At 45.5% G+C, this 27,782-nt stretch overlaps 1 protein-coding gene across 1 annotated transcript; it reads left to right on the forward strand.

The window, feature by feature from the left end:
- Nucleotides 1-10,655: 10,655 nt before the first annotated feature.
- On the forward strand, nucleotides 10,656-27,587 carry LOC142989608 (TGF-beta receptor type-2-like). Its single transcript, XM_076139195.1, has 7 exons — nucleotides 10,656-11,159; nucleotides 14,775-14,922; nucleotides 15,626-15,816; nucleotides 17,720-18,498; nucleotides 19,383-19,524; nucleotides 26,055-26,179; nucleotides 26,391-27,587. Exons 1-7 carry the CDS (start codon nucleotides 11,087-11,089, stop codon nucleotides 26,568-26,570), a joined length of 1,638 nt encoding a protein of 545 aa, XP_075995310.1. The 5' UTR covers nucleotides 10,656-11,086; the 3' UTR covers nucleotides 26,571-27,587.
- Nucleotides 27,588-27,782: the final 195 nt, after the last annotated feature.

Consider the following 27,782-nt stretch of genomic DNA (forward strand, 5'->3'; position numbering starts at 1 on the left):
CGGCAGGAGTTCCACCTAAACCATGTGCCGACCGCTTGGAAAAAGCAGCGGCGACGCAGAGTTTCCACCGTGTTCTGGTCCCGTCCCGCTCCGTGAGTTTGGGTCTCTGCGTGGCCGTGTTGCCGTAACCTGTTCCACTTTGCTTTAACAAAACACAATCGTGAATGTCAGATATTACATTTGTAAGCGCCGAGATCAGATTATGAGGCCGGTTGCCAGATCTGGGCCTGCACTACATCCCCTGGTCCACCGGGTAGATGGCTAATAATAGGAGCTGAAGGCCGGCCATCGCAGCGAGGAGAACTTTGGCCAAAACCAACAGAGCTCCACTGACGAGCCTGGATCTGTTTCTCCACGCTGCTATAGGAGCTCTCTTGGCATTTTAACACTCGCTGTTACTTCTATTCCTTCTGTTTTCCGTTGCCTCCCTCGCTCGAAAGTGTATACGAATCCATATATCCCGGACTGTTGCCATGACACCGCCCGGACAACAAGTGTACACAGTGGTGAAGATTAAGATGTGTAAGCCCGGAGCTGGCAGCGGAGCAGGCGGAGGGCCCGGCTCGAGCTAATGATGCAGTGTGTGTGTGCCAGGACATTCCTGACTGCCTCTCCGTGAAACGACAGGAGGATTCCAAGAGAGACTGGAGGAGACGGAAAGAAGAAGAAAAAGAAGAAACGTGGGGGGGGGGGGGGGAGAGTGAGAGCAGATGTATATAGAGTATATGATGGATACAGATGCTGCAGGCTCGGCAACATCTGCTGCAGGATCAGACCAAAAGATGGGACGCTTCACCTTCAACAATAAACAGATCCAAGTCACTTCCTGTCTGTATGGGGGTATAATTTGTCTGCGAAAAAGCCGATGACTGAAAACACAAAAACCCCAGTAAGAAAGTCTGTCGTCATCTCCTCCATTATTTCCACATATTTCGCGTGCTTTGTCGTTGCACTTTCCGCTTCCAGTGCACCGCAAATTGTCCCGGGCACAATGGGCCCATTTGTAAGTGTTGTAAGCGAGCTGTAATTTGGTGGCTAATTCCAGGCGACCGCACTGTTTTCCTCTGGACAGCAGCGGCCGGCGGGAGCAACCGCGCTCTCTGTCCTGTAAGTACGACACACACCCCGACAATACACAGCCGCCATTATCATTGTTCTATGTCGAGAGGCGGCCGGCGGTCAGATAATGCAGACGGGGGTGAGCTCAGTCGGAAAGTATCGCTGTGATAAAGTCAGCTGGGCCAATGCACACACGCACACACACACACACACACATACACACACACACACACACACACTTTGCTGTCAGTCTTCACTATGGGAAACATCCAGCTTGTTTCTCTCATGTGGATGTAACAAAAACCTACTGAGCAACAACCTAAATATCCTGTGATCGTCTGTGGAATCTGATGTGGGAAAAACGTTTAGGCTAACCCCCAAAAAAATCCTAAAAAAGGGAATCATAGGTTTTCAGGTTGGGTGGAGTGTAGCAGCAGGTATCATGTTCCCTTTAAGAATTGGACTTAAGCCATTAAAACGTCATATAAATGGAGAATTTGATATTTGCTTGATCTTGTTTCAGGATCCTGCCGCTTATTCCTGAAAGATTCCTGATACGAGTTGATCTGTATTGGAAACAGGCGGAAAAATCTCACTGTACTGGCAGATTTCCTGCTTGTTTTAATAAAAGAAGACTTTGGGGACTCAATTACAGATATGCAGTCTGGCTTTCAGACCTGTTTCTGTTCCACTCCTGCTGCAGAACAGATAGAATACCTCACTAAGGCAAGAGCAACAATCTGGAAAAGCATCTAATAATAAAAATGCGGATGGCGCCTTTCCCCATGATGAGAAGAAATAAGTATGAATCGTCTTAAAACAGGTTTGATACTTTGCTGAATTCCTGTTTTTGCAGTGCATGAACCCACAGCAAAGGCAGAACTCAAGTCGCAGAGCTGCACCACTTAGAACAGCCGCTTAGGCAGCAGTTCAGGGGAGAAGTTGAGCCATAATGGCAACACATTAATGGGACTGGACCACAGAGGCTGTGCTGCAAATAGATGTGGTACGGTTTGCTTCCTCCTCAGATGTTCAGGGCCAGTCTGCATGAAAATGTGCTTTTATGTAGAACGCATTGGATGGATGGTCTTTAGAATTTAATCTTGGCTCCATAAAAAGTATATTTAAGAAAACCTCAGCTGCCGTTCTGCTCAGAATACAGCAAAGGAAGAAACGCTTCAAAATAGAATTCAGTCGAGCACAAAACTCCAACTAGGGCAGAAGCAGGAGAAATAAACCTTTTCCTTATCAGTTGATCTCAAGCTACATTAATATTCCTGATGTGTGTGCTATTTCTGCAGAAAGGGACACTTAATAAAGAAACTCATCCTGGCACCCGATATTAAGAAATCAAATTCCTGCCTCTGCCCCTGGATCTGGACGAGCTTCCTCCCCGGCCGCGCCCCGCCCTCCCAACAAACGCTCATCTTCAAAATTGGTTTTGACCTTTTGGAGTAATCCTGCAAGGAACGAACCAAACCAGTGCACGAAGGGGGAGAAACACCTTGGGGGGGGTGGGGGGGGTGGGGGGTGGGGGGGGTAGTTATTGAGTTATTGAAAACACTGACATCCTTCTCTAACAATTCCATGGATTTCTTGTCGGTGCATTAGAAAGGTCAGGAGCGCCGCTGCTCTGTTCTCATTCAAACAAGCGGAGCATTTCAACGCCTAATCTAAACCATTTAAATCCCCTGTGATTGAGGTCTTTATAGGCACAGCAAACAGCCTGAGACAGCGGCTTGGTGCACAGAAAAGACGAGCTGTGTTATCCACGGCAACAAAAGACCTCACAGCGTCGTATTGAGGCACCAAGCTGCTGATTACGTTGTAAAACCATTTTTACAAAGTGATAAACATCTCCTTTCTTTCCTCTCTTTGCCTCCAGATGCACAAGTAAAACTTCACAAGCTGGGAAATAAGGTAAGAACAAACACCGTGCAGATTGTGATCACGTTTCTGATTGTACCTGCATGATGAAATTCTCTGCAGATAGAAAATTAAAACGTTGGCACCAGTGTGAATTTTGGATGAAAGTTTTCCTGTAACGTCTAAATCATCTGAGTGTCAGGAGGTGGTGGGAGCGCTGGGTGAGGAAATGGCTCACGGCACCAAAGCTGGCAGTCACTCTGTTTGGAGAGAGAACTCAATGGAGTCCACGCTGACTTCATTATACCTGATAGGAAGAAGCTTTAATGGAAATGGATTGTTTAAATGAAATGAAATGGATCGATGTCAATGTGCAGAAAATGGTGAAATATTCAATCGGTGGCTTGTTCCCGGCCTGGATTGCTGCATTATACGTCATTGAAATAAAGTTAATAAAGTCTGTGATGGCTCCATTAGAGAGAGAGAGAGAGAGAGAGAGAGAGAGAGAGAGAGAGAGAGAGAGAGTTTATCATTTGCATAATGCATCGATGCACCGGGTATGAGGGAATATGCAGAGCCTGAGGAAGCTGGGAACAGGTTTTCCATGCAGTGTGTGTGTGTGTGTGTGTGTGTGTGTGTGTGTGTGTGTGTGTGAGTGTGTGAGAGACAGAGAGAGAGACCAAAATGTTCACAGTCACGGTAAATTTACAGCCCAGTAAAGGAAAATGGCCGCTACAGCTGAGGAGAGGCCTATGGAATGAAGCGTTAAATTAAATCCACTTCCAACTCCTGACGTCACGGCGACGGCGTCTGGGAATCCATAACAGATTTCTCACTGAGCCTAAAGAACGCTGTGCTGTTGAAACCCCAGAGGGGGAAAGTTACTAAATACATTTACTCATATGTCTCCTCTCCTGGGTGCAGTTTGGACGTATTGCTGTTTAATCACAGCACTCCAGTATCTGATGGCTCCGAACATAGGAATCATATCATCTCTCATTTTCCTTCTTTCCGTATTTCTTTCTTTTTTTTCATCTTCCATCTTCCACATTTTACTTTCATTCAAGGAAATTACATCTCACATCAGTTTGCTGCTTATGTGCCTCATAACACAGGACACACACACAGGGAGCTGTAAGGAAAACTACAACCCCAGAAAATTGATCTTCCAGGCCGACACTGTCATTACAGCATCACACATATCTATTTAAGAAAACCACATCATACATATACCTAGCTCTCGGAAAATCATTACATTTTGTAAAATGGTGTGTGTATCACTTTAAGTACTTCATCGACTACTGCTGAATACTAAATCACACAATAACAGAGGTCTATGTAGGATTTTCACACAAGCATGCAATACACTGGACCATGTGTGAAAATGTACACACATGAACACAGGCATCTCTCTCTCCCACACACACACACACAAGTATATGCTTCCTTATTGTCTGGCATTGTTTACCACGTGGCCATGGCTCAGCTCCTTGTCCTTATCGGGTCGTGGTGGTATTTCCTGCCTGCACCACCAGCAGAAGGTGGCACAGGATGAGTGGTGCTTCCTGTTCTGGCACACCCAACACGTACTCACGGCCCCATCCACACAAACATGCTCAGTTACCCCCCGATATACTAAACACTTCCAAAATGATGCTGACGGAAACTCATATCTATCACAAGAATGTTAAAAAAGATGTTAATATTCCCGGAATCAAGTTTCACAGAAGAAAGTCATGATATTCTGATAAAGAAGTTGTAATATAATGGGGGAAAAGTGGGAATTGTGGGTAAATGTTTTTAATTATTCCTTTTGTTTCTCTTAAAAGATTCTGAATTTATTATAATATTACGTGCTTGTATGCTGGACAATAAGCAGTGAAGGACGGTCCAGAGACAGGCAGGTACTGTAGCTAGAGAGACCATAGTTATTGTGTACTGGAGTCTCAAACAGCCTTAATCCCCCTTTGGGAAGCTCGGGGCTGTTTGTGTGACATTTAATATGTTTTTACCATTTTATTATGGAGATCTATTTTGGATGGAATGTTGTTTCATCCCTGCGAGGACTTTCCCATGGGAAATCCACAGAAGAATCTCTGGTCTCATAGGGGGGAATCTGCAGATGTTTGTGAACACACACACACACGCTCGGCCATTCAGATGAGGGACGACTCGGCCCTCAAACTCTCTGATGTTGGAGGATTATTAGAAGTGGGTTTCCTGGGAAACCATGATCACTGGGCTCCGTGAATGGATTTGGAGTGCGGCCGGTTGCATGTCGCTGCAAATCTGCTTTTCTTTGCACACGCCCATCCCCTCATGGCCGGGCTGCACAGGACACTGGGCCCACTGTGAGTCACTACACACTGCTGGTTGTTACATCATGCAATTTATAGAACCTTTAGATATTCTGGTATAGACATATGCCACATACAGTATATAGTGTTTACAAAACAGGAATTGCAGAAACAGAAAACATCCATATGTTTCTGGTCCCATAGAAAATAATGACCATAGTTGTGTATAATGCAAAGTTTCATGACTTCTTTACAAGAATCGTATCAAATACAGTTTCTGGTATCTTATTTGAGTAGTTAGTGTTGACTTTTGCATTCTAATCCTACATTCTACTACATTTCACAGGGGAGATTGTACTTTCACTATGTAGCTGTACTTATTTGTAACTTTTTGACCTGGAAATATTATCTTTGGAATTGTGTTGTATCGTAAAGTATTTATTTTACGTGTTAGGTGCAGTCGTTTTGCGATTGTAACATAAATCGAACCAAATAATGCCAATAACGCAACACTAGAGGGCACCAAAAATCACGTAGAGGACATTAAACTCGCAAAACCTGCGAGTGTAGCATTGATCAGAGTGTGTTTCTCCATTCCATTATTCACAATAAGTACTTTAGATAGAAGCATACAGGCTCAACTTCTCAGCACTGTTTCTGTTTAGGTTGTGTTACTGGATCCCCGTCTCCCTTAAGGATCCATATTGAAACATTTTATTGGAGGGGCAGAGCAGTTAAATCTTCCTCCTCTTTGCTGTGTGACAGTTTGCTCCCTGTAATCTTCTTTAGGTTTAGTGAAGGACTGGACTGTCATCTGCTCTCTGCTCTCACCGCACAGACGCACTTAGAGGCCCTGGGACCAGTGCTTCCAAACTGACTGGACTCTTACAGATCATGGATTGATTTCATCTCATTTCATCGATCTGTGGTGAAGCTTCTGAACTCCTGCTGTAAGGAGAGAGATGCGTTCAAACAATGTCAGGAAAGGAAGTTGTGGGTGTTTTTTTGATGGCTTTGTTTCCTCTCTTTGCTTCTTTGTGATCTTTTAAATTTAGCACAGGGAGGTTGTTTCCAGCTTCACAGTGCGGTAAATAATAGCCCAGAATCACACACAATAACATTGTTTGACCAATACGCACTTACAAAGTACTGATATAAGAATACGTTTTAAAGATACACATTAGATACGATAAGATGGGCGTCATCCATTAACCCAAGACGTGACCTTACCTCTGAATAATGAATAATGTGCTGGGTCTGCTGAGTGTAACTGGAATAGAAGAAAGGCCCGTTGTATGAGGAAGAGTGACATTACAAGAAACAGGATGTCGATGAGAGAGAGCGAGAGAGAGAGAGAGAGAGAGAGAGAGAGAGAGAGAGAGAGAGAGACACGCTGCAGCTTTTGCTCTCGTGCTTGTTTCACTGTGCAACGGTTTCGCCTACAAAAACAAAATTTGGCTTTGTTTTGAGCGCCAATCCTACGTATTACACAGAGGACAATGGTGTGAAAGGTGTTGTGATACCGAGGTTGTGATCTTTGGAGCTGTTGCGATAAACTTTGCCTTCCTTTGACCGTGTGTTTGACTAATGCTGGGAGCCAAACACAGAGGGAGGACAGAGGCTCTGAGAAAACTGTGCCAATAATTGTGTGTGTGATCATACACACACAGGCACACACCCACATGTGTTGAGTCAGATTTCCCCAAATGTTTTGCTCCTTGACACAATTTGCCACAGAGTGCAGTGAACTTAAAAACAAGAGGTCATTCCAGTTTGCACTGTGACATGAACTCTCTAGATTCAAAGTCAATTATTATCTCCAATGAGTAGGCTGTGTTTTTCTCCCTGTTTGTTCATTTGTCAGCAGGATTACTCCAAAAGTTCTGCACCAATTTTTATGAAACTTGCTGCACAGGTTGGACGCGATTCTGGGAAGAAGTCATTACATTTTAGTGGTGATCTGAATCTGGAGTTCAACATTTCCCGGACAAGACAATTAATAAAAAGGGGCACGCTGATCATCTGATCTGATTTGTGGTTGAAACAGGCTGGGGACACATACACCCTTATATGGAGTCACCGTGAAGAAACTGAAAGTTATTACCACCATTATGCAGCTAAAGTGATGGTGACTCAGTGAGTTGATGTGGCCAATGTGTCTTCATGAAGGGAGATTATGGATCATTATTTTCAGGATCAATCAAGGGGACTAAACCAGAATATGCTGATTCCAGCTCTGTGTGGACGAATGGAGAATGTTATATCAAACATAGAAACATGGGAGGATTGGAATCATCTGGAATGAATGTAGTATGAAAACATGGATAAGCATAAGCAGGTGCACAAAGAACAGAATCTAACATACACACACACACACACACTGGCCAAATAACACTGATGACTGAAGGGGTATCTGAGGTGACAGAAAAGGAGTGAATCTAAAGGATGGAAAACACATTGTGTCTTTATTCAGATGTGTGCAGCCATGCATTGCAGCTGCATTGCAAGTGTCTGGAGCTGCTGTTCTCATAAGCGATTTGCACATTGTATCACATTTCTCTGTGCTGTGCGAGGACACACTGTCTGAGCCTGTGGGAGTTGAAAGCTGTTTTTGTATTTGTGCATTTAATGCTGTAACTCAAAAGCGATTGACAAAGACGGGCAGTGGGAGCTGATTCTGGCTGACCCGGCAGCTTAACGTTCACAGCCAGCACACCAACAAAGCACTGACTGGCCCTTCTACTCAATAGAGGTGTTCAGAGTGAGGAGTGGATCTGCTGAGATAACTGCTCCAAACACCTACAAGGCAGCGTGTAGTACAGAGAAACCAGTGACTTCCACAGTGACCTGAAGAGTTCAGATTCCTGAATAATGCCGCTGCTTCCTACACGGAATTCAGGCTTTGTGAAATAACTCGTCTTTGTTGCAGAGACGCTGAATCTTCTAACCAACGACGTCTCAAAGATGATGATATACTGACATCTCTTCTTGCACAGCACAGCTTTGAAACATCCCGCTGTGTCTTTTGCAACACATTTCTAAAACTAAAACTGACATTATGATCCAAAAAAATATGAAGTTCCTTGGAGTCACAGTTTAGTTGTTGTGTTTATCAGAGGAAGATGAAGCTTGAATCCTCCAGTAAACTGCAGCAGCTTGTGCAATGTGCCCCAATGTGGGCTTCAGTCAGTCATGTAATAGATAAATAGAAAATGATGGGCTTCCATAATCATGGCTGTCTGACAGAGCAATTGCACTGATATGAGCAACAGTTTCAAAAGGCCTGCAAGAGGAAATAAGAAAAGATAAGTGGAGCTGAAATCAAACCCAATCACATCAATACACAAAGAAACTGCAGCATAGATCACTGGTTGACCCTCTGCCAAGATGTTGCGAGCGCTGTGCATACTGCGATTCAGCAACCTTTCCATTTTTTTCTTCTCTTTTCAAAGCTTGAGCTCATTATAGAGTGATGATTTAATATTCCTGCCTCAGTTTGGTGGCACGCCTCCAGCTGGCATTCGGTGTGAAAGGCAGAAAAATATGCACACAGTGTGTGCATTAAAATCCTGTATAGGAGAGAATAATGGAAGCAGCTATTTCACACCGAGACCCAGAGAGAAGAGCTGAGCGGCTGACACTTGAACAGAATGCCTTTACTACATGCAGTATCAGTGTTTTCTCAAGGCATACGTCCGCCGATTTGTCAGGATGCTCTGTTTGCCTTTCCACTCAACCAAAGCCGTTTACAGGAACGCCAGGCACCTGCTATTGAGCCGAACACCGCTCAGGATGTTTGCCTGCCGCTTGTTTATCTCTGTTTGTGCAATGGGGTGGAGAATCAGTGAGAAACTTGTGCCGGAGGAAAGCTAAAAGTATCTGCCAACCAGGCACATGAAGTGGCGCTAAATAAAATTGTGTTTGAATAAGACTTTCTGGGCACACCGGAGTGTTGTCGTTGAAGGGAGGCAGAAATAAAGGAGTTTGTTTGGGTGTTGTGGTCGGCGAGATGGACGTCGTGGCTGTCTGAGGTCGTCGGGGAACGGACGTTTCGGGCTCGCAGCGCTGTCGGTTTCTCCACCTTGTGGTTTGGATTCCATCTTGCAGAGCTGAACGCGCTCGACAATCACTCCTGCACACACACCCATCTGTCCACCCACACCCAGAGTTGAGAGCGAAGGGAGGTTTTTAGTGAAATCTAGTGAAATGTACTGACAGGCGCTGCATTGCGGGTAAATCTGGACATCTGTGACATGTTATGAGTGCACCTTATGTTGTAAAATGCTAATAGTAATAATAATACTACAAATTATCCAGCAGCTACATAAATGAATTGAAGTAAAGAGTGGACTTGTTTTCCCTGAAACCAGATACACTTTGCAGTAGTGGAGTAAACGCACTTCCTTATTCCTCCCCACTGGAAAATGAAACACTATAACACACCCGTTAATGAAGGGCGGGGAGCTGGTGGTGTAAGCGGGAGGAGGCGTCCTGTGTGGAGAGTTATAAGCTCCAGGGTCACGGGGTCACCACTGAGAGGTGACATCATGGCCTGAGTATGCAGAGGAAAAACACATGTGCGCAATAGACGTGTAATTTATGTGTTTTACAGTGGACTTAACCTCTGTGTGTCTTCAATAAAACAAACACTGTGAGGTATGGACACACGCTCTGCACTTCTTATGTCATCCTGATAAACGGCAAACCTGGACTCTCTCCAGGAAAGCATGTAGCCTTGCAACGTGATTTAGAAGGTGTGTGGATACTGACGCTGTGTAGAAGGTGTGTGTGTGTGTGTGTGTGTGTGTGTGTGTGTGTGTGTGTGTGTGTGTGTGTGTGTGTGTGTGTGTGTGTGTGTGGAAAGATAACAAAATGTTGACCTCATCGGAATGGTTCATTTATATTTCACAGTAATTTACTTAAACCTTTTATTCTAGAGTGACTGAAACAATCAGTTTTTTATCAAGACATATTTCTAAATTTACTTCTTTTTAAAAAAAAATTTCAATCATGAAATAATTTCCACTTTTTTTCATTTCCAGTTTTTTTTTAACTTTTAATATTAATTAATTATTATTTCGAATTCATACTCTAGCATGAATCAGTAACACCTTTTCACTTTTAATAAGTTCTTTTTTTGTAATTTTATTTTTTTAGAATCAAATCTAGAACTTTCCGGGATTGATTATTTGAGATTTTTTCTAAACCTTTCTATTTAAAAAAATAAATAAATCTATTTATTTTTTAAAGACATTTAACCACCCTAAAAAATTAAGACCTGGTAGACAATCTATAACATTTCTAGAAATATTTCTTTACTTTACACCAAATCATTTATACATTGGATTTGTAATTAGCCCCCCAGATGATTGAACACCGGAGCGTTCCTGGGGCTTGTTTGCGTCCTCTGGCAGCCTGTAGGCGCGGCTTGTGCTGGAGTTATTTCGGAACATGTCATTTCAAGCCCCGCTGTGCCGACTTCTGCTCTCATAATGACACGGTGGAGACTACGCGAGCCACATGAGCCTCACTGGCGAGAAGAAGAAGAAGAAGAAGAAGAAAAGGGAGAGGAAGAAGCAGAAGAAGAAGAAAAAACTGTCCAACCCCTCTGAAGATTTCCTGTTAGATGAAAAGTACACACAGACTCTGACACACACATATACATTCTCTGTGACTCACACGGCTCCGCTCCTCCCGCTCCGTTGACTCCGTGGCCAGCGCAGCAACAGGCGGACGCGAGTGTGTGTGTGGGAGTGTGTGTGTGTGTATGTATGTATGTGTGTGTGTGAGTGAGAGCGGACATTAGTCGGTGTCATTGTTGGGTAAATTAATGAGAAAGAGGGCAGCGTGCAGTCCATTTCCTAATGGAGTCACGTCGGTTTTCCGCTTTTTGGTGTGGAGCGATACTCTTTGGTAGCATCTTGCTCCACCAGGCGGGTGAGTACAACTTTACTTTACTTCAACTTTACTTACTCCTACTAACTTACCGTAACGCGACCATAATAAACTGTTTCAAAACTTTTTCCACTTATATAACTGACGAAGAAGTTGGGTCTGTACACAGGTGAACGCGCGCGCTCCCTCTTTTGAGCCTATTTTAAAGTTACACTTTAAAAACGACAATGGCTTCATTTCAGTTCCAGCCTCTTTCATTCTTGACTGAGATATAAGTCCTGCCTCTGTTGTGAGTTGTGTGTGTAACTTTTGTGTGTAATACGTGAGTTTGTTTTAGTGAGTCACCTGTTGTTTAAATCACTTTTTACTCCATCTTTGATGTCACATGCAGCCCCATGCAAACATCTGACCATCACCCAGCTTCCTCTTTTTCCTCTTCTCCGCTCACTGTTTAATCACGTGTGCAAGTTTGCGACAGCTCTTAACCTTCCTCCGCACCGTCTGCCACTGTGTGTATAATGTATATGAACTATCTATGCTTCAGTTTGGGAAGATATTTCAGTAAAACTCTACATAACGTGACTCGCACTCGTAAAGTGTTGGACCACAGTGAGTCACCAGAACAGCTGCAGGGACGGAACAAGTCTGTGCAGCACCACTGGAGGTGTGGAGGCATTCTTCTCAAAGATAAACCCTCATTTGGTGCTCCGATGGTGTTGCTTGGAGATCTCCGTCATCTGGTCTTCTACTCTGCTGATCGCACTCTACTTCTAGTCTTTGTCGAGGTGCTTTGGAGCAGTTCTGGTTGCTCGTGGTGGTCCAGTACCTTCTTACGATGTTGGTTTCTATACATACAATAGCATAAAATGTGCTGAAATGTGTATAGTTCATTATTTAGGCTCTGTTTTAGTTCTTTTAGAAGTTTAGTTGTCCACTAGTTTACCTATCGTTGTACACATACAGTTTTTTTTGCGTCCAGCCATCATCCAAACCAGCATCTACAGTAAATAGTATTTGCTGCCATCTCTCATGGCTCTACTACAGTATTTCCGGTCTCTCTTCTTCTCTTGTTTTCATTCCTAAGCGGAGTGCTCACAAGGTTTTGTTATATTTGCACTTTGCACTGAGTCAACGATGATGTTGTATTGACTCAGGCTGTGTAAAAGGAAGACTCCTTCACCTTCATCAGCCTCACGCTCAGTCCCCATGGCACCAAGTAGCTTTGGCTGCGCCTAATCCCCCCCCCCCCCCCCCCCTTCTCTCTCACTGCAATTATACGTTGCCCTGGGTGACAATTACTACATTCATCCCTTCATAGACCGCCTCTGTGGCTTTAAATGACATGCTCTTTCACAGGAGCTGCTCTAATGATATAATTACTCTGGATCAACCACCTCACCACTACTATACCCTCAATGCTGATTTACTTCAAAACACCCTCGCAACCTATTTGATTTGCTCCCTTTATAATTTAGTCTGGAGTTAAGTGCAATGTTTTTATTTTTGAAGGATCTTGATCGTAAATCAAGATCAGGCCAGAAAGCAACATCGCCCTGAAAAATCCTGATATATCCTACGCAAATCTCTCTCTCTCTCTCTCTCTCTCTCTCTCTCTCTCTGTGTCTCTGTCTCTGTCTTTCTCTCTCTCTCTGGTAGTGCAGTTTGTATTTATGTTTCTTCAAGCCGCACTTTCTAGCTCCACCCTGCAGATTGGGCTAAATGATACAGTAGACTTTTTGTCCCAGGTTAAAAGTACACAGGGCTCCTTTTCCTCAAGTCTCTGCGAACTCACGGGCCGAAGACATTCATCGAGAAACTGTGAAGACGTCTGCTTTCACTCGCACCCCTACCCAAAAAAACACTGCATTTTGACATTGTGGTCACGGGACCGGAAAACGTCTCGTCACATTCGCAGCTATAGACGCTCACACCACACACACGTGTTACCTTTTTCCGCAACCAGATGCAGTTCTCTGTGGCACGTCTTGTTTTGTGGAACGTTTTCGAGCGTTGTTTGTAGACTCAGCTTCCTGTGTACTTGTTCTCGACGTGATGGTTTGGTTATGTGGTAACACTGTCGCACGCTACCCCTCAGTTTTGCTGATCAGGATACTTTGGTTCTTTAACTTTGTGTTTTCCACCAACAAGTGTTCCATTCCTCAGTCATATGTAAATCTCACGCCACTGACAATCTTGATGTTTTCTCCATGATGCAGTATTTCAGAGAGGATTGTCTGTAATGCATCACGGTGTCGGTGTAAATGAATATGAAAATATAACTCAGGGAGAGCAAGGTCGTTCTACCGAGCAGAGTTAAAGACTATACTGAATTTATTTACTTTCAGTTTCACAGACGGCTCAGGTGAATCACAGTGCAGCGTCTGAGCCTTTCTAACGTGACGTGAAGATATACTGCGCCACCATTCCAAAGTTTTCAAATGCCTCTGAACTGACATAAACTTTAATTGTCAGGAAGCAAAACAGTTCACAGTTGAAATGTCTGCAGGAGGAAAGGAAATGCCTCTGTAGCCTCAGCACGGTGCAATACTTTCTGTCAGTATTTCAGTGCCAGAACATCCATACAGTGTTGTCAGGAGACCGTATCACAGTATATCATATAGAAACATATACATGACATTTTCTGCCTCACCCCTACTCATTACCTCGGTTGTACCACATGGTTCAAACTCGTGCAGGAACATTTATGGGACCGTCCCTAAGATAGGAGTACATTGTGCATGAGCGAGGTGAGAACAAGTTGTCTTTTTAGGAGCGTTTCCAACTGTCAAAACCACAAAGATTCACTTTCTGAGCGCAGTTTTAATGTGGTTGAGCTTGTAAAAGCCGCACTCCCTTCGAACAGAGGAGTGGAAAGGTTGTCTGTTTTCTTCCTCTCCTCTCTCAGCCAGACAGAGATGTGCTGCCTGTCTGATTTTTTTAATCAACAGTTGCTGCTGCTCACAACACAGGGACAAGCTGTTACTGCAGAGAGGGATTTATTGTGTCTCTAAACACAAACACGACACTGTAAGGTCATTTCAGCGTTTTCATTTCTTTCATATTAATGCACAACTACCTTCCAGCTCTGCAACAAGACAAATTAGAGACTTCTCTGCGCGGAGATGCATCCGTGTTTCTGTTGTTTGTTGATCTTGCTTGTCTGGCAGTTGTCTCCTTAGATGATTTTCAAACCCACAGGCACTCATCACACAATCCAGTCTGTCTGGCTGATAGGGGCCTGTCTGCCGGCAAAGTCAAGTCTGAACAAGACCAAAGCAGGCGGATGGCACCGTGAGCCGCTCTTGTTGTTCAGGCTTCACAAAGGGAAAAAAAAAACCTGTCCAGCCCTGTTGGAAGAAATAGTCTTGATTTTAATGTGCCTCTGTTGAATATCTGCTTTTACATCTGGGTAATTGGCGAATTCCAAAACTCACACACACCCATTCATGACATTTTACGTTTCTCTCTCTTTTCCTGGGATTAAATAACAGATATTCCTGTAATTGATCATCAAGGGAGTAGTTTTCTTCTCTGTTCATCTATTCACTGTCAAGAGTTCAGGCCTTTTATCAGTCAATAAGAAGTAAGCTACTCAGATTATCTAATGTGTTTCTGATTACACACACAACAAACACTCACCTACCTTCTCTTTTCCAGAGGCCATTCTGGGTATGATGCAGCTGCCAAAACTCTGCAATTTCTGCGACGAGCAGCCGAGCAGCTGCACGGGCACTGGGAGCTGTCAGGCAGAGTGTGAACGCACCGCCATTTGCCCCAATAAGACCGACATATGTGTTAGTATCTGGTAAGTTAACCACCCATCTTAACACAAAATTCCAAAAGCTATACTTCAGCCAAGTACTGTACACCTTACACATAAACAAGTACAACTACTGACACATGCACGCAGATAGAGCCTGCAGTAGGAAGATGATGGCATCAGGGTTTCATCATCCTGCAACATTTTCTATTTCAAATGACCTTTTTACTTTTAACACCTTGTCAGTCAATGAAGACAGTTGGCTGGATTATGACAGCAGATATGCACCCAACCACCCATCAGCATCAAATCCCTCTCCGCACGTGAGAGGCAGCAGGAAGCAGATTCATGTTAGTGTGGAAGGCTTAAGGCTGCGTGACTGTTTCTGGTTATATTAGCGATGTTGCGGGCGTGTTATGAGCTGATGTTAGCAGAAAGCTAATGAGTCGTGGACAGCAGCACAGAGCCAACGCGGCTCAGCAGGGGAGCACGTTTCATATGGATATTTATGCGGGCACAGGGTTTCCTCGCCCGTTTCTTACCATATTTTAAAATCTCCCTGTGACCTCTGTGTTGTTGTCATTTCCATAACGCTGACACAGCCTGTTGAAAGAGGGGAATATGCCATTTACAGTCACCGCTTTATCATCGCGTGGCTGAGAAATCGTACCATTTGCACATCTGTAGCAAAATCAAACTAACCACTGTAGAAATGATATTAACGTCCCCTTGTTCTCTTGTTTCCAAGGAGGAAGAGAGATGACAATTTCACCATTGATACATTCTGCCACAATCCCGCTCAAGAGCTGCTGGGCTTTCTCCTTGACGATTACAACAACAGCAAGTGTGAGATGAAAGAAAGGAAGGGCATGGGCTTACCGTTCTTCGTCTGTTCCTGCTCCGAGGACGAGTGTAACGAGCACGTCTCCTTCACCTCTTGTAAGTGAACGCTCCACGTCGCAGTATTTCTCCTGTTTACCACTTTATTCTGATGCACTTTGTTAGCATTACGCAGCATCTACCGTGCAGTTTTACTTTTCTTTTTCCGCGACGGAGCAACAACACTCCCATCAAGCATGTAAAAAGAGCAACTGGGTGATTGTTACATCTGTTCAACATAACATGGTAACGTCATAGTCACGGTCAAGCTAGTATTATTATGCAGTTCCTTTCAGATTGTCATGTAAGGTGCCATGCATGAATGCTAACACGTGTGCACCGTAATGGCCTCCAGATACTTGATTACAAACAGGTCCGCAGACTTGGGGAGACACCGGTTTGCAGACTCCAGTTACAATATTGGGCCTGGAATCAGATGTATTTTGACTACAGCATCCAGGCAATAATAACACCGAGGTACATTTCCGAGACCTGGCTCTCCGTCCAGAGCCAAATTAAAAGCATCTGCAGAGCGCAAAGCACGTCATGGAAACACATTCCCTCACCGTCGAGAATCTCTGCGCGCCCTGTTTAACTTTTCAGTGACTCACGTTTGACAGAGCTGTAGTGAAGCAGATCCAGCAGAGAGAAAAGGCCCATAGTCATAATGCCAGTAAATATTTAGCCAAAGGAACTCAAGACTCGGCATTCAGGGGGAAGTTATTTCCTGTTTTTCATTTAAACATCATTTTCAAGTCTTTTTTTTCTTTTTCTCTCCCTTTCAGTCAAGACATTTTCTATCGTAGGAAGCGATTTCCTAATTCACAGCATAGAAATAGTGTGTGTGTGTGTGTTAGGAAGCCTCAGACGAGCAGAGGTCGCTGAAATCCTCTTAAGCTGTAAAAAATATGCAAATTACCTCACACAACCCTCGAGATCTTTAAACTCGCTGAAAGGGTTAAACTGACCTCATATCTCAGTCCAGGGCCAAATGTACATTTTCTGCCAGGCTCTGACCTTTGTTCAGAACCTTACATATTTCATGCCGAGCCCCCGGTTGGAGGCTGTCTGAGGAGAGGGAGGGAGGCACAGTGACAGGTTTGTTGTGAGGAACGGCTTCTCACCCTTGCGAAAATCAAAACAAACGGGATGAGGCCACGTTGAGGATTTCAGACATGTGGTTTCCTGTTTAGAAAAAAAAAGTGGAGGGAACCAGAGGGCTCGACTGGGCAGTGAGTCAGAGATCTTCACGTTTCTTCCCTCTCACTTCTGCCTCTGCTGCACACGTCTAATCCTGCCTCTAAAGTCCATTTTCTTTCAAAGTAAAGTTTTAAATTAAATGTAACACCGTGGCGTTCACATTCCTATACGCGACTTCAAATTTAGGACTTTTCTCTTTTTTTTAAGAAGCTGAAATGTGTTGGAACTGGTGAAGAGAAGCACTTCACATGTGAGCCACATACTTCAGCCGCAGGCAACATGTTAGTGATTCATTTACAACTCATTCTCATTTGGCGTGTTGTGTCTGGAGATGTTTTGTTTTTTTTACAGGTCTGCGTTGGTGACGGCAGCTTCCAAAATAGTCCATAAACACAGTGTGCCCATAAACTTTCGCTGGTTTCCAAAACCTTAGCCGAGCTCCCAGACACACACCGCCTCTTAAAATATAAGAATCAGACATAAGCTATAAAGAGACACAATATGTGGTTGACATGGTTTGGACCTGTCTGCCAGTTAGCCAGATGCTAACTTTGACTTTCCAGTTCAGAGGCACATTCCACAGGGCAGGGTCGGCTTTCTCTGCTATTATGAGAATATTTCTTTACCCTTAAAGAAATAGGCAAAATGTGTCAGATTCAAAGGAAAGCTCACCTGTAAACACAAAACACAAAACAGGGACAACTTTCTCATGCCTTCTCCTCACCGTCTTCGTCCTCCTAAGCTTTTCTTTTTGTCCTGTCAGACTCGAAGGACTCCCAGGTGGTGTCCGTCATCCTGGTGAGTCTGGTCCCTCTGCTGGTTCTGGCTGTGTTGGTCATCAGTTCCTTCTACTGTTACCGCGTCTACCTTCAGCGCCGTGCCAGCTCCAAGCGCAGGAGGGGTCAGCCCCTGGACTTCAGTGACGCCCGGGCCATCATGATAGACGATGAAGGTTCGCTCAGCAGCTCCACGCATGCCAACAATCTCAACCACAACACGGAGCTGCTCCCCATCGAGCTGGACGTCCAGGTTGGAAAAGGACGTTTTGCCGAAGTTTACAAGGCTAAGCTGAAGCAAGGCTCCTCAGTCACAGGGGAGCAAGCCTTTGAGACAGTGGCTGTCAAGATCTTCCTATACGAGGAGTACGCCTCCTGGAAGAATGAGAAGGACATCTTCTCCGACGCAGACTTGAGACACGAGAACGTGCTTCACTTCCTGACAGCAGAGGAAAGGAAGGTGCAGAAGCAGTACTGGCTGATCACGGCCTATCAGCCCAGAGGAAACCTCCAGGAGTATCTGATTCACCACATCATCAGCTGGCACGACCTGTGGCTGCTGGGGGGGTCGCTGGCTCACGGCGTGGCTCACCTTCACAGTGACCGTACCTCCTGTGGTCGCTACAAGGTTCCCATCGTGCACAGGGACATCAAGAGCTCCAACATCCTCGTGAAGAGTGACCTGACTTGCTGCCTGTGTGACTTTGGCCTCGGACTTCGGCTGGACAACTCTCTGTCTGTGGACGAGCTCGCCAATAGTGGACAGGTAGGATTTTCCAGTTTCTCATTTGGTTTCACTTTGGTCTTCTGTCCTTAGAAGTTTTCCTCCTCTGCTGTGTATCATGTTGCCTGGCGCTGTAGATATGGGTGAAGGTCGTTCCAAGCACATCCTCCATATTTAATCTCTTTTGTTAAACACATTTAACGAGTCACGTTATCGCTGAGACTCGTCATTGCCTATCACTCGGGTAGAGTGTCTCTATATGTCCGGCACGCATTATCTCTTAGCCCCAGATGGAGCCCACTGATAGGAGTGCTGCTCTTATGTTGTCACAAGACAAACAGGCTTGAGTGGTTCTTAATGGAGTCATTATGCTGATGTAATAGGCAGAGTCATTCTAGACCCTGTTATAAATATAACTCATTATGAAAAGGCCTCACCGTTTGCTGCTCAGCACACTTATTGAATGACCGAGTGCATTTGGAGTACACACACACACACACACACACACACACACACACACACACACACACACACACACACACACACACACACACACACACAGTGGTAATTACACAAAGAGAAGCGATGCACTGCTGAGCTTTGAGCTACCTTTGTTTATCCAATTACGATTTACATCAAACATGTTTTGATTCAAACAAATGTGATGTGACATGGAACTGCAGAGGGAAATGACATCCTGTCAGCTGACTGTTATGTGTAAATATGCTGGTAGGCTAGTCAGGTTCTCCCGTCAGTCAGCTGCTCTCATGTAACCATAATGTAGGTCTCTATCCAGCCATCAAAGTCTAATCTTCGGTTAAAATGGTTTCAGCAACTATAATTAATTAACTCTTTTCTATAGCAAACCATACAATATGATGTAATTATTTCAACACTGTCTCATGTTCCCTCCCTGCCTGTCTAAGGTGGGCACCGCTCGGTATATGGCCCCCGAGGTGCTGGAGTCTAGGATCAACCTGGAGAACGTGGAGTCTTTCAAACAGACGGACGTTTACTCCATGGCTCTGGTCCTGTGGGAGATCACGTCCAGGTGCGGCGCCATCGGAGGTGAGTGTGATCACGCCTCGCTGTAGGACTGTAGGAGGGATTCAGCTTGGGATCTATTATGAACATCTGTCTTAAACACAATCCTCCCTTCCGCCTGACCAACACCACGGCCCTGTGCACACAGCAAAAGGCACCGGTGACCTTTAGTTAATAATGGGAATGACCTTGTTTTCCTCGGTAATGAGAGATTAGGCTGGGTCATTGTGTGTAAAGGAAATCAATATAAGGACTGATTGATGAAATTCCCTCCCGAGTCTTTATAAGTATCCTTCCAAACGCTGTAAAAAGAAAAATAGCCTCCACAGCTTGTTCGACCTCTGAGGAATACGAGCACATTGACAACTTTACCAATTAGAGCTGCCGTGACCAGCTCCACCTTGACTTCACTCACTCCATGTGAGGCTTGTGTGACAGGACGCGTGTGTGTGTGTGTCGTTCACATGCTATTAATCACTGTGGGAACCAAACCTAAAGGTGCCACGCCGGCACAATCCATCTTGTAGAAAGTCTCAAGGATCAGCCTTCAGTTTACTAATGTAGCGTTACTGTTGTTTGTCAGTCTGAAGCAAAAACAAGGCCAGGATATGAGCAAATAATAGAAATGGGTGATTATCTGAAGGAGAACCAGGAGGCCGTATTTCACGTCGACACTCTGGCATTTGTGTTCACTTCCCCCAGTGTCTCTGTGGTCCAGTTTGTTACTCTGACTGGTCCTGTCTCCATTGTGCCAGAGCGGTGATTGAAAGCTGGGTTTGGGGCTGGAACTGTTCTACTTTTGGTCCTTTTCCTGTTCTGCCCCCACCAGCCCCCCCAGGGAGCCTCTTGAAGTCTTACCACGCAGTCATGTTGCCCAACGGTCCTCCGAGGGGGGGGGGGCGGGGAGAAAAAAAACACAGCAGAGTGACCCACAAGCCCCTTTGCTTTTTCCTCCCCGACATCAAGAATATGTGTTCCCTTCGGGTGCACCTTTGAAAAGAAAACACAGCGTTTCCTGTTTTGCAAAGAGCAGAATACTAAGACGCTGATTTAATGGGAATTTGGCCCAGTGAGTGGGAGCGTTCCCTCTCTCCTCAACGTTCTTGCGGCGAGCGGGACGGACGGGAGACATATTGCTTGTGATGGGGTATTCAAATGTGCGCCCAGTCGGTTCAAAAGTTAGCGTGGCTTCAATTTACTTCCTCTCTGAGGGACGGCGGGAAGTATTCAGGGACGACACAGTTGTTTTGTTCCGATCCATCATCCTCCCATTCTTTTCATTTGTGTGTTAATACATGGGAGCCTCTCAGTTCCCTTCAGGAACACTTCACACGGCCGTAAACATCGTTCCCAAGCCCAGTTTGAAGAACCACATGCCTTAATCAAAACCTTTCTGTCATCCTCCACCCCTGTTGACTACATATCTTTACATTTCTCTCTCCGTCTCCTCTCCCTCCTACCCCGAGGCGGCAGTTAATTACCCTCCCACTGCACAACAGCTGTAGACGACAGTACGGCCTTTACTCATGCCGACGGAGCTGGTGAGGGGAGGACAGGCTGGAGCAGATTTACCTTCTCCCTCCGACCAGAATAGTACAGCTCCAGGCAAGGGACATGAGGAGGCTTTGTGATTACAGATTGATATACGTACAGCAGGAATGTCCCCTGTGTGCACATTCAACAAAGCAAGGGAAGAAGTTGTACGTCGGGAAAACAAATGAACTATTTCATTTAAATAAATGATAAATTGTGCGTTTTATTCCCTCCTTCCGCACCCCGGAGAGGGAATAAAGCAAAGCAGCTGAGATGATTCATGTCGGGTCCTTCTCTCAAACCTCCAGACTTGGCAACCGTCCGAGACAATTGAGATCTGTGGCCCCTTAAAGGAAAAACCCAAGGAGTCGTTCACATGCTGGAAGGTTAAGATGTTGTATAAACACAGCCACCCTCCCTACCTTGATGGACCCAGAGGAAGGTGGAGAGATCAAGCTGCCGAAATGAGACGCAGTAACTCGGCGTCGCTCCCTCGACAGTTAAGATCTTCACCGACGGTTTGTTGGCACAGATGTGGTATTGATTCTGGAGTCGGGAGTAAAAACTGGTCTTTTTACACCCCGTGCTTATTATGAGTTATATACGCCTTCACACTGCTGCTCTGTTGTTGCTAAGCTGTGATGATGTTGCCAGGCTAGCCTTGTGTTTTACACGAGTCACACACAACGCCATGTGAACTGATCTCACTTGAGACCATCTATGAACACAAACACACACACACATAGAGAGAGAGAGAGAGAGTGAAAATGGCACATTCAGAGTCATGCAGTAATGACCAGGGAGAAGTTGTGGTCCTTGTCCCTGCTGGCTCTGATGCCACCTGCCTGTGCGTGCCTGAGGAAGACAAATGTCTCATCAGTGCTTCTGCATCTCGGTGGCAGGCGGGCCGAGCAGCCACTCAGTCACAGCTCCCACGGCCCCGGACCGATCAGAGATCTGCCAGGTGGGGAGATCGCAGCCGTCTGTTGACATTGCCAGTCGGCCGGCCGGCCAAGAGCCGTCACTGGGCTGTCTTTATCTTTCACTACGCTGAGGAAGAACGAGAGCGAGAGGGGAAACGGAGATCTGGAACCGTCGCAGATTCGAGACTCGGGCCAGTTTCATCTTTCTTTCTTTTCCCCTAAAATGTCTGTCCTTTTATAATTTAGCTGGTCCCGATTTAGGGCGACGAGGGCGAGGTTATGCCGGGGAGGGCGGGGGGGAATAATGGTGAGCCAGTGTTGAATGTGGAGCTACAGTTGGAGAAATGCCTCCAGTCCCGAGAGGAGGAGGAGGAGGAGGAGGAGGAGGAGGAGGAGGAGAGGTTAGGACAGCTGCTCTCCAGATGTCAGACTGTCAACCATTCCAGGACTACAGGGTCTCGTGTTCAGATGGATGGTCTGAGGTCTAACTGTGTGTGTGTGTGTGTGTGTGTGTGTGTGTGTGTGTGTGTGTGTGTGTGTGTGTGTGTGTGTGTGTGTGTGTGTGTGTGTGTGTGTGTGTGTGTGTGTGTGTGTGTGTGTGTGTGTGTGTGTGTGTGTGTGTGTGTGTGTGTGTGTGTGTGTGTGTGTGTGTGTGTGTTGGGGGACCAATATTGGGTTTCAAACCACTTTATTGGGAGTTCAGTTGTGTTCAGCATTAGTTAAAACGACATGTGTCCTCATTGTGGTTAAGTGCAGATTAGAGTGAGGTTAAGAGTCTGATTTGATGACTAAACTCCACTCCCTTCTCTCTCTCTCTCTCCCTCCATAATGCCGTAACATCGCTTTCCTTTTAATTTCTGACTTGTGCCTTAAATGGCCTCCTTCACTCGACTCTTTGGAGGATTTGCGCGTAAACATTTCATCTATTCTAGAATGGTAAACCCCTTTGATCACACCAAAGCATTGTTGAAGATTTGCTTAAGAAGGTTAGTTTGGCTTGGAATGGTGAAGGTTTGTCTCTACTGAACTGGATTAGTCGTCCCCTGCGTGAGCTGTGTGTGTTTGTGTCTGTGCCTCTGCGAATGAAATGAACAACCAGTGAGAAACGCACAACAACCCGCCTGATGAAAACCAGCAGAAGAGACTGGAATTGGATTTGTCAAGCTGCTGTTGTTGACTGTGTAATGTTCTCCGAGACGACTTCTGTTCCCCCGTGTCTAAGTACGTGTTCAAACTGTCACTGTTCAGGCTTTGTTGAGCATCAATCGTTCGCTCGGAGCACAGAACAAGATTTGTAAATAAGCTCAGTCAGTATTTGACATGTGATTGATATTAAGTCACTTGCTTAATCGCTGATATGGGATTTGAATACAACACTAGCATAGATCTAGTGTGGAGGGAACAAGAGTAAGTGCCTAGAAGCTAAGGCAGAGCACCGAGGCACCAGGCGGCGTTCGTTGGCCGAGCGTCCCTCCGCTCTACAACTGGCTGTAGTTAAGGCGGTGGCTTTCTCATCCTTCCTCGCTTATATCAGCCAGTACGAGCTGTGGTTTATGTACGCTTATCTCTCTATAAACCAAACATGAACGTACATCACTGAGCACACGGCGCCTGTGATGGACGGCCACAGCGGGTCGTAGGTTAACAGACGAGGAAGCCAGAGCAGAGCGACGTGAGACAGAGAGACGGCATGCACGCTTTAACAAAACAGAACCGCGCTGCCATTTACTTAAAGTGTAGCCGGTGAAGGAGAGGCGTCTATTGAGAAGTTAAACACCAGGTTTGACTTTATTTTCAGCTGTTGTAGCCGAATGTGACTGAATTTCTCTTCTCTGCAAAATCACCTGACAAAGTAGCGAGGCGCTGAGGATGAAATATGTGCCGGCGGAGCAGAAGTCACATCTCAACATGTCAGCTGTTGTAAGAAGCACGGTTGTAACTTTATCATTGTTGCAGTGCTGAACTTGTTATATTGCTTTGCAGGAATTTTGTCAATGCGCACTGTGTGACTTCTGCAGACCACAGCACTCCTCCTTTGCCTTCTGTTGTGTTTTGAATAGCATTTGCCATTGCGGGGTTTAATTTAAGGTTTGCCTGGAAGAAGCCGTCTCTTCTCTACGAGCAGGATTGGCCAATCTCTTTATTCTGGAGAACAGCACTTTTGTATACGCTGCAGAGTGCCTGCGAGCGGTGTGACTCACAGATTTGGGGGAATTTTTTCCTTTTGGGGATGATCATATAAACATGTTTGTGCAGTAGTTTGCAAAATGGATTTCCAGTTAAGCGAACGCTCTGAGAGTAAAGGAAACATCTGCCTGCTCGTTTCTGAGACGTTGCGTTGATGGACGCGTCAGCGTGCCGTGGCGATTTAACAACAAAGCAATGAAACTGAAGGCAGAAGTTGCGGCCTGTGGCGACTCTTGACTGATGCATCAGTCTGTTTCATGGCAACCCCCAATTCCTGTTTGTATGTTTCACAACTTCCTATGAGCCTCTCTCAAAGATGTTAGGTAACACTGTAATAGTGTAGTAGCAGTAGTTCCTCCTACCAATGAATTAATCGCCTCAGTAGAATCCGCTGGTGAGGTTCAGGGGAAAAGAGTGACTCATACCTGTTTGCTTTTAGAATTTGAAGCCTTTTTCCCCAGAGACGACAGGTTTGGATCGCTGCTGCCACTCCGTTCTTCCGACGCTGGAAAACTCTGGGCCAGATTTATGGAGACCCAAGCACTGAACCGTTCAGTCTGTTTGTAATTGCCGCCTGATCTACTAATGCAGCGGCTAATTACACAGGCAGCGGCTGGGATTTGACACACACACGCTGCCAAGGAGCTTCACCAGGAGAGCGTAGACGCGTGCAGAGACCCCAGATCCCCCCCCCTCCCCGTATCTCCCTGCAGGCGCCTCCACTCACCAGTAGGAGTCGTAGTACAGCAACAACAAGCTGATCATCATCGTCTATCTTTTTCTGTTACTAACAAACATTGACAGCATTTTAAGAGTTCCATGGCTCTAGTAGAGGCGTCTCTCTATCCTAATGAAGTGGTTACACGCAGAAACTATCAAGATACATCAATACCCTGAGATATCAGTGTGTGAAAGAGCAGAGCCGTTTATTATATTTACACATAAACTCTGCAGTGTTGTTTTGACATGGAAGTATTTTTACTTAAGGGACGCTTAACAATCCAAAAGTACAGAAACAGCTGATACCTGCTGTTTCTCTGTGTGCTTGTGCTGCTTATTAACTGGTAGCTGTGAGTGTTAAAGAGAGTGGAAAGTCCTCATTGCTGTTTTGAAGCTTCTTCGTCTCCGCCTGCGTCAGTGAATGAAGGAGTCTTTGCAGCAGCGTTTGATTGACACGTTCCTCTCCTCGTCGTTTATAAATGATTGAATATCTGCTGGAACGACGCATTTGCTCCACATATTTCCCACACTCGTGCAGCCTCTCTTATCTCCACGGATTCCCTGAAATTTGTGTTTTTCTTTATACAAGCGCCTGCCGCTTCAAAGCGAAATCTTGAGTTTGACTTGTTGTTTTACCCCAAGGAGAGATGAAATCACGTAAAGACAAATAGTCTCTGGGAACTCTTGACTCGCAGTTTAAAGACCCAATCCCGAAGTCTCGCCCTGAGTAAACTCAACGGGTACATTGACTTTGACAAGCAGTCAAGATTCTGTTGTGTAAGAGAGCTGACACCGTGCCAAAGCTGCGCTGGTGAGATACTTTCAAATCCATTGACGCGGAGGGTAAAATGCTATAATAATAAGCGTTTCTCCCTAGCAAATGCACCCCCCGGCCCCTCTATCAGCAGGATTCTTTAGACATTTGTGCTGCTTCAGTGCTATTTAAAGTTGCAACCTGCAGTTTTAATTAGGAGAACAGTTTACCCTGTGAGAGGCGATGCTGATACGGGCACTGTGGGGCTCTGCAGGAGGAGGTGGCCTCTACACTTCACCAGCATTCAACAGCCCACACTCTGTTTTGGTGTTTATTTGTTGCGTAGAACACTCAGTGCCTACAAGGGTGGTGTGGACACGGGCTAATGTTTTTGTCTGTTGTGCCCTGTGTGTGTGTGTGTGTGTGTGTGTGTACAGAGGTGAAAGAGTATGAGCCGCCGTTCGGGCACGTCAGGGAGCATCCGTGTGTGGAGAGCATGAAGGACAGCGTTCTCAGAGACAGAGGCAGACCTGAGATCCCCAACAGCTGGATCAACCATCCAGTAAGAGGCACCACACACACACACACACACACACACACACACACACACACACACACACACACACACACACACTGATACACACTGACGTACGCATACACACAGATGTGAGTGAATCTGCAATACATGGAGCGTTGATATTCAGTCTCAAGACACCGCAAGTCAGTGTTAATGACTGATCGTGTACGTACGTGATCCACTGCTCCCCCTGCAGGGCATCCAGCTGGTGTGTGCCACCATAGATGAGTGCTGGGATCACGACCCAGAGGCCCGTCTGACAGCCCAGTGTGTCGCCGAGCGGTTCGGCGACATCGAGCACCTGGACAAGCTGTCAGAGCGCTCCGACTCTGAGGAGAAACTCCCGGAGGAAATCGCCGTGGTGGATGAGAAGTAGAGCTCAGTGGAAAACGCTGCCCCCCTCGGGACGGCCGGGGAACCACAATCAATCAGCTGGGAGAGAGAGAGAGAGACAGAGAGAGAGAGTGAGACAGAGAGAGAGGGAGATGCCAGTGGACGTACTATTCGCTCTAGTTTGGTAAGATGGAGCGGCAACCTGGAAAATGATGGATTTGAAAGGAACCTGCCGCCGGAGATCGACTTCACTCACAACCCAGGCCGACACACAGGCAGGGACTCGCTTTCCTTTCTTCTCTCCCCGCGCATCCAAAGACTGGAAACAATGGATCCAGACATAAACAAACAGGGAAAAATGCATTATAAAGCTTTTATAACCAAACTACTATTTGCACTTTATTAATATATATGCACACCAAATGATGTATATGCAGTGTCAGCTTTATGACTGTACATAGATACAGATATAGGAAAGAAAGGGACCAAGTTTATTCGTTAAAAGGTGGCGAGGTCACATGTTCAGACAGTTAACACTAATATCCCCCCTGGTTGAGGACTTCAAGGCCTTTTCTGCGCGGCCCGAGGACGGATGGCAAAGGGACAACTGTGACATTTGTGCGTGTGATTTTTAAAGATGCAAGCTCTCCTGGGACGAAAATGGAAACGACCCACGACAATGAAACAGAAAAGCCATCCAAAGCATTTAACTTCAGGGAACGCCGATCTGATCACATCTCAAGGACTACGAACTGTGTGATAATGACAGCCAAATTGTGTGTGTGTGTGTGTGTGTGTATGAGACTCCAAATCCAAAAGAGAATGTTTTTATTCAATCAGACCGAGAGAACAAAGGGAGCAGCAGCTTTGATATCTCTGAGGACTTTAAACTGGAACTTCCAGCTTGGTGCCATTTTCCGCTATGAAAGCTCCTTTATAGACATATTTTGTGACAGGAAGGGGAATTGTGATCCCTCGCTTATCTTTAAAGATCTCTATCAAATTTCTTTTTTTTTTGTATAAAAGTTAAAAGCCATAATTAAAAGATTTACAGTATTCAGTTTGAGGAAGCAGTGTTTTACTCATGTTATTGTTTGATACTCACGCCTCCAGTTCCATTTATGATTGACACTTAAAATCAGAAAAGTGTTGAAACATTTCTCTGTGCCTTGTAGGAACGGATGGATTGACAGACACAGGTGAGTTGTAACATTAACTGACATAAGATTTGAGTTCTTTTGCCCCCCTTTAGATA

The sequence above is a fragment of the Genypterus blacodes genome, unplaced genomic scaffold, assembly GCF_046128005.1.
Source record: "Genypterus blacodes isolate CSIRO-AG114 ecotype Tasmania unplaced genomic scaffold, CSIRO-AGI_Gbla_v1 ptg000438l_1, whole genome shotgun sequence".
NCBI lineage: Eukaryota > Metazoa > Chordata > Actinopteri > Ophidiiformes > Ophidiidae > Genypterus > Genypterus blacodes.